We start from the raw sequence: 18,743 nt of genomic DNA on the forward strand, positions 1-18,743 counted from the left end.
TAATATATCCCATGGTCTGGCCTTGTGTAATATATCCCACAGTCTGGCCTTGTATAATATATCCCATATATGATATATATCCCATGTGTAATATATCCCATGGTCTGGCCTTGTGTAATATATCCCATGTATGATATATCCCATGGTCTGGCCTTGTGATATATATCCCATGTGTAATATATCCCATGGTCTGCCCTTGTGTAATATTTCACATGGTCTGGCCTTGTGTAATATATCCCATGGTCTGGCCTTGTGTAATATATCCCATGTATGATATATATCCCATGTGTAATATATCCCATGTTCTGGCCTTGTGTAATATATCCCATGTATGATATATATCCCATGTGTAATATATCCCATGGTCTGGCCTTGTGTAATATATCCCATGGTCTGGCCTTGTGTAATATATCCCACAGTCTGGCCTTGTGTAATATATCCCATGTATGATATATATCCCATGTGTAATATATCCCATGGTCTGGCCTTGTGATATATATCCCATGTGTAATATATCCCACGGTCTGACCTTGTGTAATATATCCCATGGTCTGGCCTTGTGTAATATATCCCATGGTCTGGCCTTGTGATATATATCCCATGTGTAATATATCCCACGGTCTGACCTTGTGTAATATATCCCATGGTCTGGCCTTGTGTAATATATCCCATGGTCTGGCCTTGTGTAATATATCCCATGGTCTGGCCTTCTGTAATATATTCCATGGTCTGGCCTTGTGTAATATATCCCACAGTCTGGCCTTGTGTAATATATCCCATGGTCTGGCCTTGTGTAATATATCCCACAGTCTGGCCTTGTGTAATATATCCCATGGTCTGGCCTTGTGTAATATATCCCATGGTCTGGCCTTGTGTAATATATCCCATGTGTACTATATCCCATGGTCTGGCTTTGTGTAATATATCCCATGTGTACTATATCCCATGGTCTGGCTTTGTGTAATATATCCCATGTGTACTATATCCCATGGTCTGGCCTTGTGTAATATATCCCATGTGTACTATATCCCATGGTCTGGCCTTGTGTAATATATCCCATGTGTACTATATCCCATGGTCTGGCTTTGTGTAATATATCCCATGGTCTGGCCTTGTGTAATATATCCCATGGTCTGGCCTTGTGTAATATATCCCATGTGTACTATATCCCATGGTCTGGCCTTGTGTAATATATCCCATGGTCTGGCCTTGTGTAATATATCCCATGTATGATCTATATCCCATGTGTAATATATCCCATGGTCTGGCCTTGTGTAATATATTCCACGGTCTGGCCTTGTGTAATATATCCCATGGTCTGGCCTTGTGTAATATATCCCACAGTCTGGCCTTGTGTAATATATCCCACGGTCTGGCCTTGTGTAATATATCCCACGGTCTTGCCTTGTGTACTATATCCCACGGTCTGGCCTTGTGTAATATATCCCACAGTCTTTCCTTGTGTACTATATCCCATGATCTGGCCTTGTGTAATACATCCCACGGTCTGGCCTTGTATATATATATATTGAATATATATAATAAATATTTTGAAACTATTTGTCTTGTTTAAAATTCTTTGTTAAATGACTGAATAGCTGGATTAGCCAGATGAGTGATGAAGACCCCTTGGGCCTCTTCTTCATGGTAATAACAGAAAATAGTTATTCCAGAATATACAAATACAGTGCATTTTGTAATAATATAGATTTGGAGAAAAGAATGTAAAAAATTCTGTATTAGATTTATTGTTTTTGTTACTAGTTGCACCTGACTGTCATACAGATTGGTTTGATGTTTCTGATTGGTCCTGGTCTATATGCTTTTACAGCACCTCTATGGGGATGGATAGGGGACACCAAAGTAAGAAAAACATGATGTAAAGCTGCTTATTATCAAGGATAAAGTTTCTGTTGGTTAGACATCATTTTGAAGCAAAAATAAAAAATTGTGTTTTCGTTAATTTTGTTTTCCAATTTCCTTGTTTTTCCTCATTTCATTCCTTTATCAAAAATAGCAAAAAGGAGAATTGTACAAAAACCATTATATCTACATACTTGTTTTTCATACATCTCATCAGCTCAGCTCATTTATAGTTATGGGCTAATGTAACAATAATCATCTACAGAGCCAAAAAATCCTAATTTTAATATAGAACAAAACATTAAAATGTGTACCTCTAACAGTGGTTCATCAAGGCGTATACTGTACCATTCATTTGATTCATGAAGAAAGGATTGAAGTCTTGCAGTCAAATTTGTCCTCACTGAACATAAAGTTAGAAATAATAGGATGTTGTAGCATTATCATTTGATAACTTATACACATTTTTTTTCCAGAAACTGCCAAAGACGCTGATAATCATTGGAAATTTCGCAATGGCCTTCTCTTTCAGTATGCTAGGGCCTTCCCCTCTCACTCCATTTTTCCCATTGTAAGTATTGTTGTTCTCATTGATAGATGCCATAGTCTGTGTCATAGTCATGTTTGCAGGAGACGTCATGAGTCAAAGTCTGTGTCATAGTCATGTTTGCAGGAGACGTCATGAGTCATAGTCTGTGTCATAGTCATGTTTGCAGGAGACATTATGAGTCATAGTCTGTCATAGTCATGTTTGCAGGAGACATTATGAGTCATAGTCTGTGTCATAGTCATGTTTGCAGGAGACGTCATGAGTCATAGTCTGTGTCATAGTCATGTTTGCAGGAGACGTCATGAGTCAAAGTCTGTGTCATAGTCATGTTTGCAGGAGACGTCATGAGTCAAAGTCTGTGTCATAGTCATGTTTGCAGGAGACATCATGAGTCATAGTCTGTCATAGTCATGTTTGCAGGATACATTATGAGTCATAGTCTGTGTCATAGTCATGTTTGCAGGAGACGTCATGAGTCATAGTCTGTGTCATAGTCATGTTTGCAGGAGACGTCATGAGTCAAAGTCTGTGTCATAGTCATGTTTGCAGGAGACATTATGAGTCATAGTCTGTGCCATAGTCATGTTTGCAGGAGACATTATGAGTCATAGTCTGTCATAGTCATGTTTGCAGGAGACATTATGAGTCATAGTCTGTCATAGTCATGTTTGCAGGAGACATTATGAGTCATAGTCTGTCATAGTCATGTTTGCAGGAGACATTATGAGTCATAGTCTGTCATAGTCATGTTTGCAGGAGACATTATGAGTCATAGTCTGTCATAGTCATGTTTGCAGGAGACATAATGAGTCATAGTCTGTGCCATAGTCATGTTTGCAGGAGACGTCATGAGTCAAAGTCTGTGTCATAGTCATGTTTGCAGGAGACGTCATGACTCAAAGTCTGTGTCATAGTCATGTTTGTAAGAGACATCATGAGTCAAAGTCTGGGTCATAGTAATGCTTGCAAAAGACATTATGAGTCATAGTCTGTGTCATAGTCATGTTTGCAGGAGACATTATGAGTCATAGTCTGTGTCATAGTCATGTTTGCAGGAGACATCATGAGTCAAAGTCTGGGTCAGAATAGTCATGTCTTCCCTGACTTTCTGTACTCAAAGTCTGTTCAGTATTTGATTTTGCAATAAATACATCAACGGTAACATTAGCATTAACAAAGTTTATACCTTTTATATGAAAAAGCAACAAATTTGAGTGGAATTCGTAATAACCTTTAACAGTGGTTTGTCTTGTTTATAATCCATAATTGACTGTAAAATGTTAAAATTTGATACATTTTCATAAAACTACATGTTGGAAAAATTATATGTTTTAGTATTGGAATTTTTGAAAATGTGTAACCCTGATAAAATACTAGCCACAATATACTGCTCAGCTAGAGAGAACATCTCTTTAGCTTGATCGGTTGAGCGTCAGACTTGGGGCTTGATCTGAAAATCTAGCAAAAAAAGATCATTGTGAAAATAACATCAACAAATTGAATTTTAAAAATCTTTAACATTACAGTGCGTTATGGACCCAGATTCTTGGTTGTGTATGTTTGGGAATATTCCTGGGATGTGGTTTGATACCGACCTTCAGGACCTTACTGGATGGTGCACTGTAAGTATTTCTTTGGGAATATTCCTGGGATGTGGTTTGATACCGATCTTCAGGACCTTACTGGATGGTGCACTGTAAGTATTTCTTGGGGAATATTCCTGGGATGTGCTTTGATACCGATCTTCAGGACCTTACTGGATGGTGCATTGTAAGTATTTCTTGGGGAATATTCCTGGGATGTGCTTTGATACCGATCTTCAGGACCTTACTGGATGGTGCATTGTAAGTATTTCTTGGGGAATATTCCTGGGATGTGCTTTGATACCGACCTTCAGGACCTTACTGGATGGTGCATTGTAAGTATTTCTTTGGGAATATTCCTGGGATGTGCTTTGATACCGACCTTCAGGACCTTACTGGATGGTGCACTGTAAGTATTTCTTGAATATGTGTAGGATATAAAACCTGTAACACTGATGTATATATTCTGTTTCACCTAGCTGTCCGAGGTTCAATTTCCGGAATGGATGTGAAAAGGTCAAGGGTCACTGCTTGACCATGTGGGTTTTCCCAGTGTACAAGAGTGATTTATATAAATTGGAAAAACGTACTTCGCAGTTGTTGTAAAATAAATAAAGTTTATTATTATTATATATTCTGTGCTTTTTTTAGCTATTTTTGGCACAAGGTTGCAGGGTGAATATTGAACTGAAGAAATTCAGCTCAGCGTTACATTGTATACTGTATTTTAGCTCCAGCCTTGGCTTTAATTAGGTTTATATCAAAAGAGGAGATAAATGTGACGGTGTTGTACACTATTCTGCATTTCATTTGAATTATTGTTGTGATCTACTTGTAATGACAAAAAGTAGTGGAACATAATGAGGCTACACTGATTATATTATATTTAGATGTTAAGGATGTATGCTACCCCTCACCATTTAAGTGCATACACCTTCTTTAGAGAGTTTAACATTAAGGAACCCTCTAAATAGTAGAATCAGCTTCATACATGATGAATGGCTGTAACTGAGATAGGATCTTGTTTTTATAGAATAAGGGTCAGAAACATGCTAGGTATATACCATAGTTACCATGATGACTAGAAATTAAAGGAAAAACAAACATCTGTTGAATTCTGCTGTTTTCCAACCTGAAAAACTGTACTGAATAGAATGTCTATTCAGAAAGTCTATTCCAAAACATGTAGTACTTTTTTTTCACAAATATTTGATATTTGGTTAATATACAGATTATCAAAGTGCTGAATAAAATTTAACTATGTTTTCTTTCAGTCAAATAGGCTTTGAAGACAACTTTGTTACCTTTGGGATGGTGTCTGGGCTGTTCAACTCCTGTTTTTCATTAGGGTAAGTTCCAAACTGAATGTTCTTAGTTGTGGAATATACAGTCATGGGTTAGATGTTTTAGGGAAATTAGTTTGTTTGTCCTTGTGGACTGTCTTGGTGGTTGTCTCATGTCATTTGTCCTTGTGGACTGTCTTGGTGGTTGTCTCATGTCATTTGTCCTTGTGGACTGTCTTGGTGCTTGTCCCAGGTCATTTGTCCTTGTGGACTGTCTTGGTGCTTGTCCCAGGTCATTTGTCCTAGTGGACTGTCTTGGTGGATGTACTAGGTAGTTTGTCCTTGTGGACTGTCTTGGTGGTTGTCCCAGGTCATTTGTCCTTGTGGACTGTCTTGGTGGTTGTCCCAGGTCATTTGTCCTTGTGGACTGTCTTGGTGGATGTACTAGGTAGTTTGTCCTTGTGGTCTGTCTTGGTGGTTGTACTAGGTAGTTTGTCCTTGTGGACTGTCTTGGTGGTTGTCCCAGGTAATTTGTACTTGTGGACTGTCTTGGTGGTTGTACAAGGCCTTTGTCCTTCTGGACTGTCCTGGTGGTTGTACTAGCTAGTTTGTCCTTGTGGTCTGTCTTGGTGGTTGTTCTAGGTAGTTTGTCCTTGTGGTCTGTTTTGGTGATTGTACTTGGTAGTTTGTCCTTGTAGTCTGTCTTGGTGGTTGTACTAGGTAGTTTGTCCTTGTGGTCTGTCTTGGTGGATGTACTGAGAAGTTTGTCCTTCTGGTCTGTCTTGGTGGTTGTACTAGGTAGTTGACCTTGTGGTCTGTCTTGGTGATTGTACTAGGAAGTTTGTCTTTCTGGTCTGTCTTGGTGGTTGTACTTGGTAGTTTGTCCTTGTGGACTGTCTTGGTGGTTGTACTAGGTAGTTTGTCCTTGTGGACTGTCTTGGTGGTTGTACTAGGTAGTTTGTTCTTGTGGTCTGTCTTGGTGGTTGTACTAGGTAGTTTGTCCTTGTGGTCTGTCTTGGTGGTTGTACTAGGTAGTTTGTCCTTGTGGTCTGTCTTGGTGGTTGTACTAGGTAGTTTGTCCTTGTGGTCTGTCTTGGTGATTGTACTAGGAAGTTTTTCTTTCTGGTCTGTCTTGGTGGTTGTACTAGGAAGTTTGTCCTTGTGGACTGTCTTGGTGGTTGTACTAGGTAGTTTGTCCTTGTGGTCTGTCTTTGTGATTGTATTAGGTAGTTTGTCCATGTGGTCTGTCTTGGTGATTGTAATAGGAAGTTTCACCTTGTGGTCTGTCTTGGTGATTGTACTACTGTCCTCTGTTTCTACATTACTCCTCAAAATTGCTCTGGCTGTTTGCTGTTGATATGCTCAGCAAGTTTTAATAGTTTTAAAGTTGACCGACAAAATTTTTGACCTTTTTATGACAAAATTGATCTTTTCCAGAGCTTTCCTTGGACCGACTGGAGGTGGATTATCTGTGGACCATATCCACTTCCCGTGGGCCGTCACTATCTGTTGTGGATTATTCTTTATAGCTGTAAGTATGAGGATGGAAATTTCGGCATCCTTAAAATCAAGCATATAACTTTCACAATTTTAAGTTTGTCAATCTACATGTAATCAACAAAAAAAAAAAACAATGAAGCTTTATAAATATTGTGAATGTTATATATTTCTTTAGCTTGAATTTTGAGGAAATTGTAACTCCTGTTTTGGGTTTAAGTCACATGAAATTTATAACAGAAAATTATTCAAACTGAATAGATTATATACTAGAACTTCCCTCTCACTTTTTATTTTGAATTTTTATTTTATTTTGCACAGGGAAGTGCGATGGTGATATATTGTATTGTGGAGAAATTCTCTGACTGTATACCTCCTGTACCTGCAGCCACAACAAAGAACGGGTATGAGGAGGATGTGAATGAACACACTAGATTAATGACTAACAATGTATGAGACTACTAACCCTACTACAGGTTTAGTCATGTTATTCGTCAAATTCGTCCAAAAGGCATGTGGAAGGGGAACGAGGCAGTTTTAAGGACTTTCCACTATCCATGCTGAAGTTTATGGAAATTCTGAGTGTTCAACACTATTTGTGTCTATATTGTATGTTTAGAAATTGCCCTCTGGGAATCTGTATTGTATGTTTAGAAATTGCCCTCTGGGCATCTGTATTGTATGTTTATGAATTGCCCTCTGGGCATCTGTATTGTATGTTCATGAATTGCCCTCTGGGCATCTGTATTGTATGTGTATAAATTGCCCTTTGAGCATCTATTTTGTGTGTTTGAAATTGCCCTCTGGGCATCTGTTATTGTATGTTTAGAAATTGCCCTCTGGGCATCTATCTTGTCTGTTCATAAATTGCCCTTTGGGCATCTGTATTGTATGTTTATGAATTGCCCTCTGGGCATCTGTATTGTATGTTCATGAATTGCCCTCTGGGCAACTGTATTGTATGTTCATGAATTGCCCTCTGGGCATCTGTATTGTATGTGTATAAATTGCCCTTTGAGCATCTATTTTGTGTGTTTGAAATTGCCCTCTGGGCATCTGTTATTGTATGTTTAGAAATTGCCCTCTGGGCATCTATCTTGTCTGTTCATAAATTGCCCTTTGGGCATCTATTACTGTATGTTTAGAAATTGCCCTCTGGGCATCTGTATTGTATGTGTAAAAATTGCCCTCTGGGCATCTGTATTGTCTGTGTGTGTCTCTCTGATAGTCTAGCAGGTTCAACACACTCTGTGTTTGTCTTATTCGTCTGTTCAAGCCTTTATGTGTCTGACGTAGGCATGTTCAACGTTAATATCTGTGTGTCTTGTTGTAATGGTGTATTTAAGACTCGACATGTCTGTCTTTTGTGCATGATCAACATCCATAAATTTTTCTTTGTTGAACACCTAACTTTATCTTATGTCATTGGATTTCCAATTCTGTTGAAATCAAAGATCAAATATTGGATGTTTTTGCCTATACCTTAACTTCTGATTACACTAAGGTAAACATTGGAACACATTGACGTAGCTATACGCTGGGTACATAGTGTGTAAAATAACCAGTAACAATGAACATATGTTAACACGCTTCCAACATTTGCTGTTTTGTCAAAAGATAAAGTTTGATGTGATAAGATTTATATATCTGGGATGTTATCAGCTCTTCTCATCTGGATAAAATGTACTGATGTCTTCTAAAATATATGGAATTCAGTAAAAAAAAATTACCTCCTGCCTCTTCCCTATGGTTGATGAAATCCTGCACCATGAGATGTTTTTTAGAATAGATTTGTATTGAAAAAAGCCAGCATTTGAGCATGTTGTTTTTATGTCCTGTTTGTTTACTTCATTATGTTTATGTATAAGATACTGTTTTCTTATAGGGCTTGGTTTATATTTCCTGAAAACATTCCGCATAATTAATAACATATACATGTAAAGACAAATTTAATTTGCTATGATTAACATTTCCAATCTATTTTGTGATACAAAATTGATTTACAGATATTTATGCAAAATTCTGTGTGTTAGCATATCTTTGCTATTTCAAGTGAAGCCAATAGATTGATTTTAACCAAACTTCATTTAAATTTAATTGGGTTGCTACAAATCAAGGAAATATTCTTAATACATTGATTGGGTCGCAGCTGAATCAGAGATGACTGAAGGAGTCGTACATTCATGGAAATGTTCTAAATAGTTGCTTTATCTATCATGTCTTCATTTATCCAGTAGAGGTACTGACAATAGACACGAATGGTCACTTGTTTCTGTTGTGTGGACAGTAGACACGAATGGTCACTTGTTTCTGTTGGTTGTGAACACATTTTACACAGAGATAATGTTCTAGAATGTCTGGATGCTCTCCTGTGTTGGTTTGGTTATTTAACAGCATTTGACAAGCCCTGATATTTGACAAATTCCAGTGTATACTACTTACTTTATTGGAGATTTTTTTATCTAACCTTTACCAGGTAGGGCTTCACAATTCAAGGGACTTTTGTACGGGAAATTTTTATACAGTAAACACAGGCAGCCAACATTTTGTATCAATGTCAGGGATACTGTTATGGACTTGTTACCCGGGCTTGTTACCAGGGATGGATTTGTTACCAGGGCTTATTACCAGGGATGGGCTTATTACCAGGGATGGGCTTATTACAAGGGATGGGCTTATTATCAGGGATGGGCTTATTACAAGTGATGGGCTTATTAAAAGGGATGGGCTTATTACCAGGAATTCACTTATTACCAGGGATGGGCTTATTACCAGGGATGGACTTATTACAAGGGATGGGCTTATTATCAGGAATGGGCTTATTACCAGGGAGGGACTAGTTAACAGGGATGTACTTGTTACCAGGGATGGGCTTGTTACCAGGGGTTGTTACCAGGGATGGACTTATTACAAGGGATGGGCTTATTACCAGGGATGGGCTTATTACAAGGGATGGGCTTATTATCAGGAATGGGCTTATTACAAGGGAGGGACTAGTTAACAGGGATGTACTTGTTACCAGGGACGGGCTTGTTACCAGGGGTTGTTACCAGGGATGGACTTGTTACCAGGGGTTGTTACCAGGGATCAGCTGATTACCAGGGATGGGCTTGTAACCAGGGATGGACTTGTTACCAGGGGGTTGTTACCAGGGATTGCTTGTTACCAGGAATCAGCTGATTACCAGGGATGGGCTTGTTACCAGGGATTGGCTTGTAACCAGGAATCAGCTGATTACCAGGGATGTGCTTGTAACCAGGAATCAGCTGATTACCAGGGATGGGCTTGTTACCAGGAATCAGCTGATTACCAGGGATGGGCTTGTTACCAGGGATGGGCTTGTTACCAGGGGTTGTTACCAGGGATGGACTTATTACAAGGGATGGGCTTATTACCAGGGATGGGCTTATTACAAGGGATGGGCTTATTATCAGGAATGGGCTTATTACAAGGGAGGGACTAGTTAACAGGGATGTACTTGTTACCAGGGACGGGCTTGTTACCAGGGGTTGTTACCAGGGATGGACTTGTTACCAGGGGTTGTTACCAGGGATCAGCTGATTACCAGGGATGGGCTTGTAACCAGGGATGGACTTGTTACCAGGGGGTTGTTACCAGGGATTGCTTGTTACCAGGAATCAGCTGATTACCAGGGATGGGCTTGTTACCAGGGATTGGCTTGTAACCAGGAATCAGCTGATTACCAGGGATGTGCTTGTAACCAGGAATCAGCTGATTACCAGGGATGGGCTTGTTACCAGGAATCAGCTGATTACCAGGGATGGGCTTGTTACCAGGGATGGGCTTGTTACCAGGGGTTGTTACCAGGGATGGACTTATTACAAGGGATGGGCTTATTACCAGGGATGGGCTTTTTACCAGGGATGGTCTTATTACAAGGGATGGGCTTATTATCAGGAATGGGCTTATTACAAGGGAGGGACTAGTTAACAGGGATGTACTTGTTACCAGGGACGGGCTTGTTACCAGGGGTTGTTACCAGGGATGGACTTGTTACCAGGGGTTGTTACCAGGGATCAGCTGATTACCAGGGATGGGCTTGTAACCAGGGATGGACTTGTTACCAGGGGGTTGTTACCAGGGATTGCTTGTTACCAGGAATCAGCTGATTACCAGGGATGGGCTTGTTACCAGGGATTGGCTTGTAACCAGGAATCAGCTGATTACCAGGGATGTGCTTGTAACCAGGAATCAGCTGATTACCAGGGATGGGCTTGTTACCAGGGATGGGCTTGTAACCAGGAATCAGCTGATTACCAGGGATGTGCTTGTAACCAGGAATCAGCTGATTACCAAGGATGTGCTTGTAACCAGGAATCAGCTGATTACCAGGGATGTGCTTGTAACCAGGAATCAGCTGATTACCAGGGATGGGCTTGTTACCAGGAATCAGCTGATTACCAGGGATGGGCTTGTTACCAGGGATGGGCTTGTTACCAGGAATCAGCTGATTACCAGGGATGGGTTTGTTACCAGGGATTGGCTTGTTACCAGGAATCAGCTGATTACCAGGGATGTGCTTGTAACCAGGAATCAGCTGATTACCAGGGATGGGCTTGTTACCAGGAATCAGCTGATTACCAGGGATGTGCTTGTTACCAGGAATCAGCTGATTACCAGGGATGGGCTTGTTACCAGGAATCAGCTGATTACCAGGGATGGGCTTGTTACCAGGGATGTGCTTGTTACCAGGAATCGGCTGATTACCAGGGATGTGCTTGTAACCAGGAATCAGCTTGTTACCAGGGATGGGCTTGTTACCAGGAACCGGCTGATTACCAGGGATGGGCTTGTTACCAGGGGTTGTTACCAGGGATGGGATTGCTACCAGTTTGAGGAGGAACACTTTATTGTAGTATCATCTGTTGCAAGTTTTCTCAATCCCATATGAATGTTATGTAAGATGCTTGTTATACTAGGCATGTATGAAGGTAGATATATGATACCTCCTAGCTCTAATTATAGATGGCATTTTAGTGTTAACAGCTTGTTGTTTTGATATTAAAGTTACCAAACTTTATCCCACCAGACCCTCGTTACCATGTCAACAAAAGGCATTATAAGGGATTTTAACTGCCAGTGATTTGTTGTTATACTGGGTAAGTTTTTTGTTTTTGTCATATCTTTAAGCCTTGTAGAAGATGAGAACCAGTTTTTGACATTTTATACAGGACAAAATTTTACTTATTTTTTCGCTTTTTTATATTATTTGTATGTTGTACAAGTTTTATCGTGCTTCAGTATCCAGATTTATTCCTTGTTCAGTGTACCTGACCTAGCAGTTTGTTAGTCATTACTCCAGCTACCTGATATTAAATACTGGATTTACCTAAAATTGAATTTTTGTAATTATGATTCACTAATATAGATTTCCTTCATACTTTTGTTTTTAATGTTTTCTATTGTGTATTTATACCCTCCATTTAACCAGAGCATTTTTTTGTGTGTGAATGAATTGCTGATGTAAAAACTAAAAACAAATGATAAAAAAATGGCGTCAGTCCTTGAGAAATGACCGATATTTTGGTTGTACTGCTTTATGTTTATAAAGAGGACAATCATTCTAAAGAATTTTAGGAATATTGTCAGCACACCTAGATCTTTAGAATTTATTCAACATTTAATACATAATGAACGTATAAGAGAATATTGATCCCTCAGATAGATAATACCTATTTGTCTTATTGTTTAACAATTATTGAGAATCTGGACAAATTTACAATCTGTTTTTGTTACAGTCCTCTCATATACAGTTTCAATGTCATAGCTCAAGTGCATTGAAAATCTTTGAATAACTTTTTTCAATAACCAGGAAACACTGTCGTTATTTCCGTAGCTTGTTTAGGAGAGGGAATTATACAGAAATGAACTTATTTTTTTAAAGTTTTCTTTTTTGAACTGGAGCTCAGTGGTAAGCAAGACAGGGTCATGGAGCCTTTTTTTCTAGGTAAGTGTGGAAAACATGGTAATTCGTATCATCTGATTATTTCTACAGTTGATTAGGTGCATCAATAAATTTTGTAAAAATTAAGTGAATGAGATCGGTAGATGATATATTACTCAGGAGTCAAAGCACATGTGATATATCTTATATCTATATTGCTGATTTAAATAAACATTTTGTTAAGCTCATTTGTTTTTTTCATGTCAACAATGGACTCATTTTTGAAAACCTGGTTTTGTTTTAACATACTTGGAAAAAAAAATTGACTTTGTACTGGAAGGTGCTACAACCATCATTGGTAGGTCTTTTGTAGAGTTCTGAGAGAATGCAGTTAGTAGAAATTGCTGGGGGATACAAGTGTCTGTAGCTTGTCATAATCTGCATGTCACAAACTAATTCATTTGAATAGTGGTGCGGTTCAGAATAAATACGTAAGTATTGAAAATTATGAATGATATTGAATTTTTGGGTACCATGTTTTAGCTCCCCTGCTCACCGTGCTAGTGAGCTTGATATATAATGGTGTGGTGCGGCGTTTATCAGAGGGCGGCAACTTTTTACTTTAAGCAGTTTCTTCTCTATAACCCAGAAGACCACAATCATGATATGGGATGAAGGGCTGTCACGTTTGTTCAAATGAATGACCTTGACCAATATTCAAGGTGGCAGAAGGCTGATATGTCAAAATCTTTATATTACTTTACAGTAACTACAAGATTCAGAGCTATATTATGGGGCTTTTAGCTGATACTTTCAGGGTCACCATGGTCATATGTATTGAAGTTTTAAAATTACAGGCACAGGACTTGTAGCATGCTGTGATGAATGATTATCAAATTTGTTTAATTAATACAAGTGAAATTTGTGCCAAAATATTTAAAAGATTTATCAACTAATTCCAGGCCAGTATTGTGCTTGGATGAAGGGCTACCAACTTTGATCCAATGAATGACTTTGACCCACTTTCAAAATAATAGGTCAAATGTGTTTAATTGGCCTCTTAATGACCAACATTCCCACATGACTAATACTGGGTCTGTAGCAAGCTGGGATGAAGTGGTACCATTAATGTACACATTAGTGACCTAATTGATCTACTTTCAAGGGGACAGCAAACAAATATTGAAGGAATTTTCCAACTTCAGTAATCACCTATCATGTTGTATCTATGTGGCCTTCCTGGACAAAAAACTTTCCATTGTGCAGAAGTTGAGCTGTGAAGCAGGTGAGATAATTTACACACATGTTGTCTCTTGTTGACATTATTTCAACCACTTTGGAAACCCCAGTGTTGCTTCCTAGGTTTCAATCATCTAGGACATTGGCGTCACTGACGTCTGATTTTGGTCGTTCTTTGGCTAAAACTACAATTATGTTTTTTTACTGAAAGGAAGTAAACATTTGTGTTGCCTTTGTACAATTGGAAAAAGTAATATAAGTGTACTGGACCAGTCCTGCAAATAAATTATCAGTTTTCTCTTAATTTTTATTGTGTTTGAAGTTTTCTCCAAATTTTCATTGTCTTTGAAAGCTGTAGTATCAGATTTAAGGTTATTTTAGGAGTCACTAGATACAAAGTATACCACCACATCTAGACTAAGTGTAGTAACTGTTTTTACATTCTGCACACAAAACACCTATCCAATTTTAATACTATCAATAGATAACTTCCCTAACTATTTATAGACTTGTGTAAAGTGAATTTCATTTTATTTGTTGAAATACCAACGCATTGCACGGAATGTGTGAAATTGACCTGAAGAATTAACTGCATGATGTCTAATACAGAGTTAGGTAAGATATATTTGTAGATATATAGACAAAACTGATGTGTATTTTGATGTCTACGTCCCTCATAAATGGGCATCTTGATTGACAACTGCATGTGTGCTAATATCTGACTAAAAAGGTCATTCTTCTGGCTAATTAGAAAGCCAAAATAAATGGCATTTTGTGAAGCATGTGTGACTAAAATATCAATTTCACATGATAGATAATGTGTCGAAATGAATAAATATAAACTTGAACAAGTCCATGTAATAAACTACTTAGTATCGACATGGGGTTTCATTTGATCGTTCAAGAAAAGTAATTATGTACATAAAAGTAAGAAATCTACAGCAAATTAAGATATCACTATTTTATATATCTACTCTCTACTGTGAAACCTATCTAGTGTTTCTGTAGCAAAATATCATATGACAATGTAATATATCTACTCTCTACTGTGAAACCTATCTAGTGTTTCTGTAGCAAAATATCATATGACAATGTAATATATCTGCTCTCTACTGTGAAACCTATCTAGTGTTTCTGTAGCCAAATTATCATATGACAATGTAATATATCTGCTCTCTACTGTGAAACCTATCTAGTGTTTCTGTAGCCAAACATCATATGACAATGTAATATATCTGCTCTCTACTGTGAAACCTATCTAGTGTTTCTGTAGCAAAATATCATATGACAATGTAATATATCTACTCTCTACTGTGAAACCTATCTAGTGTTTCTGTAGCAAAACATCATATGACAATGTAATATATCTACTCTCTACTGTGAAACCTATCTAGTGTTTCTGTAGCAAAATATCATATGACAATGTAATATATCTACTCTCTACTGTGAAACCTATCTAGTGTTTCTGTAGCCAAACATCATATGACAATGTAATATATCTGCTCTCTACTGTGAAACCTATCTAGTGTTTCTGTAGCAAAACATCATATGACAATGTAATATATCTGCTCTCTACTGTGAAACCTATCTAGTGTTTCTGTAGCAAAACATCATATGACAATGTAATATATCTGCTCTCTACTGTGAAACCTATCTAGTGTTTCTGTAGCAAAATATCATATGACAATGTAATATATCTACTCTCTACTGTGAAACCTATCTAGTGTTTCTGTAGCAAATTATCATATGACAATGTAATATATCTGCTCTCTACTGTGAAACCTATCTAGTGTTTCTGTAGCAAAACATCATATGACAATGTAATATATCTACTCTCTACTGTGAAACCTATCTAGTGTTTCTGTAGCAAAACATCATATGACAATGTAATATATCTACTCTCTACTGTGAAACCTATCTAGTGTTTCTGTAGCCAAACATCATATGACAATGTAATATATCTACTCTCTACTGTAATACATTTATGGTATTTTCTTTCTATTTCAGGTATGACCGACTACAAATGGAGGAGATAATAAGAGACAGCCCTGAAGTTTCTGACGAAGACGAAAATGTGACAGTTTTTGATCGGGATGATGTTGTTTGATATTGATACATAATCCATATTTAGCTCTCAGTCAATGGCAGCAGAGAAATCCCTTGTAAGCAATTCTCTCAATCAGATTAATCAGGAATAAAGTATAGTGGTAAACATCTTTATCACAGACTTTTACAGAAGTGTCAACATACCAGGATAACACACAATGTAAACACTAGCGTCATTCTCAAGTATAAAATCATTTAGCACATACAGACAAAATCACAACGATATACCCCAGCCTCTGTCGTGGTTGGACAACAGAGCCTGACAAACTCCAACCACAACAGAACCCACTAAACCCCAATCATGACAGAACCCAACAAACTTCAACCACGACAGAACCCAACACACCCCAACCACAACAGAACCCAATAAGCCCCAATCACGACAAACCCAACAAACCCCAACCACGACAGAACCCAACAAACCCCAACCACGATAAACTCCAACCACGACAGAACCCAACAAACTCCAACAACAACAGAACCCGATAAACCCCAATCACGACAAACCCGACAGAACCCAACAAACTCCAACCACGACAAACTCGACAAACTCCAACCACGACAGAACCCAACAAATTCCAACCACGACAAACTCGACAAACTCCAACCACGACAGAACCCAACAAACTCCAACCACGACAAACTCGACAAACTCCAACCAAGACAAAACCCAACAAACTCCAACCACGACAAACTCCAACTATGACAAACTCCAACCACGACAGAACCCAGCAAACTCCAACCACGACAAACCCGACAAACTCCAACCACGACAGAACCCAACAAACTCCAACCACAACAGAACCCAACAAACTTCAACCACAACAGAACCCAACAAACTCCAACCCCGACAAACCCGACAAACCCCAACCACGACAGAATCCAACAAACCCCAACCACGACAGAACCCGACAAACCCCAACCATCACAGACCCTGACAAACTCCAACCACGACAGAACACGACAAACTCCAACCACAACAGAACCCAACAAACCCCAACCACGACAGAACCCGACAAACCCCAACAACGACAGAACCCGACAAACCCCAACAACGACAGAACCCGACAAACCCCAACCATCACAGACCCTGACAAACTCCAACCACGACAGAACACGACAAACTCCAACCACGACAAACTCGACAAACTCCAACCACGACAGAACCCAACAAACTCCAACAACAACAGAACCCAACAAACTCCAACCACGACAAACCCGACAAACTCCAACTATGACAAACTCCAACCACGACAGAACCCGACAAACCCCAACCACGACAGGACCCGACAAACCCCAACCATCACAGACCCTGACAAACTCCAAGCACGACAGAACACGACAAACTCCAACCACGACAAACTCGACAAACTCCAACCATGACAGAACCCAACAAACTCCAACCACGACAAACTCCAACTATGACAAACTCCAACCACGACAAACCCGACAAACTCCAACCACGACAGAACCCGACAAACCCCAACCATCACAGACCCTGACAAACTCCAACCACGACAGAACACGACAAACTCCAACCACGACAAACTCGACAAACTCCAACCACGACAGAACCCAACAAACTCCAACAACAACAGAACCCAACAAACTCCAACCACGACAAACTCCAACTATGACAAACTCCAACCACGACAGAACCCGACAAACCCCAACCACGACAGGACCCGACAAACCCCAACCATCACAGACCCTGACAAACTCCAACCACGACAGAACACGACAAACTCCAACCACGACAAACTCGACAAACTCCAACAACAACAGAACCCGATAAACCCCAATCACGACAAACCCGACAGAACCCAACAAACTCCAACCACGACAAACTTGACAAACTCCAACCACGACAGAACCCAACAAACCCCAACCACGACAGAACCCGACAAACCCCAACCATCACAGACCCTGACAAACTCCAACCACGACAGAACACGACAAACTCCAACCACGACAAACTCGACAAACTCCAACCACGACAGAACCCAACAAACTCCAACAACAACAGAACCCGATAAACCCCAATCACGACAAACCCGACAGAACCCAACAAACTCCAACCACGACAAACTCGACAAACTCCAACCACGACAGAACCCAACAAATTCCAACCACGACAAACTCGACAAACTCCAACCAAGACAGAACCCAACAAACTCCAACCACGACAAACTCCAACTATGACAAACTCCAACCACGACAGAACCCAGCAAACTCCAACCACGACAAACCCGACAAACTCCAACCACGACAGAACCCAACAAACTCCAACCACAACAGAACTCAACAAACTTCAACCACAACAGAACCCAACAAACTCCAACCACGACAAACCCGACAAACCCCAACCACGACAGAACCCGACACACCCCTACCACGACAGAACCCAACAAACCCCAACCACGACAGAACCCGACAAACCCCAACCATCACAGACCCTGACAAACTCCAACCACGACAGAACACGACAAACTCCAACCACGACAAACTCGACAAACTCCAACCACGACAGAACCCAACAAACTCCAACCACGACAAACTCCAACTATGACAAACTCCAACCACGACAGAACCCAGCAAACTCCAACCACGACAAACCCGACAAACTCCAACCACGACAGAACCCAACAAACTCCAACAACAACAGAACCCGATAAACCCCAATCACGACAAACCCGACAGAACCCAACAAACTCCAA

General features: G+C 39.5%; 2 protein-coding genes across 2 annotated transcripts in view; both read left to right on the forward strand.

Annotated features, from left to right (window-relative positions):
• Window positions 1-16,027, forward strand: part of LOC132552091 (MFS-type transporter SLC18B1-like) — a 28,766-nt gene extending 12,739 nt beyond the window's left edge. Inside the window, exons 9-15 of the mRNA XM_060216232.1 lie at window positions 1,765-1,863; window positions 2,340-2,434; window positions 3,940-4,035; window positions 5,271-5,345; window positions 6,717-6,810; window positions 7,098-7,180; window positions 15,928-16,027. Of these exons, the coding sequence (XP_060072215.1) occupies window positions 1,765-1,863; window positions 2,340-2,434; window positions 3,940-4,035; window positions 5,271-5,345; window positions 6,717-6,810; window positions 7,098-7,180; window positions 15,928-16,027 (642 nt within the window). The remainder of the gene's footprint in view (window positions 1-1,764; window positions 1,864-2,339; window positions 2,435-3,939; window positions 4,036-5,270; window positions 5,346-6,716; window positions 6,811-7,097; window positions 7,181-15,927) is intronic.
• A 701-nt stretch (window positions 16,028-16,728) lies between these two features.
• LOC132552107 (sporozoite surface protein 2-like) lies at window positions 16,729-18,228 on the forward strand. The gene is made up of 2 exons (XM_060216251.1): window positions 16,729-17,352; window positions 17,548-18,228. The coding sequence occupies exons 1-2, from the start codon at window positions 16,729-16,731 to the stop codon at window positions 18,226-18,228; spliced, it is 1,305 nt and encodes a 434-aa protein (XP_060072234.1).
• Window positions 18,229-18,743: the final 515 nt, after the last annotated feature.

Source organism: Ylistrum balloti, unplaced genomic scaffold (assembly GCF_031769215.1).
Source record: "Ylistrum balloti isolate Yb309-2 unplaced genomic scaffold, AGI_CSIRO_Ybal_v1 Utg370236, whole genome shotgun sequence".
Lineage (NCBI taxonomy): Eukaryota > Metazoa > Mollusca > Bivalvia > Pectinida > Pectinidae > Ylistrum > Ylistrum balloti.

Excerpts from the sequence above, each read along its gene's own strand:
- LOC132552107 (XM_060216251.1), top strand. The coding sequence starts at position 16,729 with ATGACAAACTCCAACCACGACAGAACCCAGCAAACTCCAACCACGACA. Across the intron at positions 17,353-17,547 it reads CAGACCCTGACAAACTCCAA|AACACGACAAACTCCAACCA; the intron begins GCACGACAGAAC and ends CAACCACGACAG.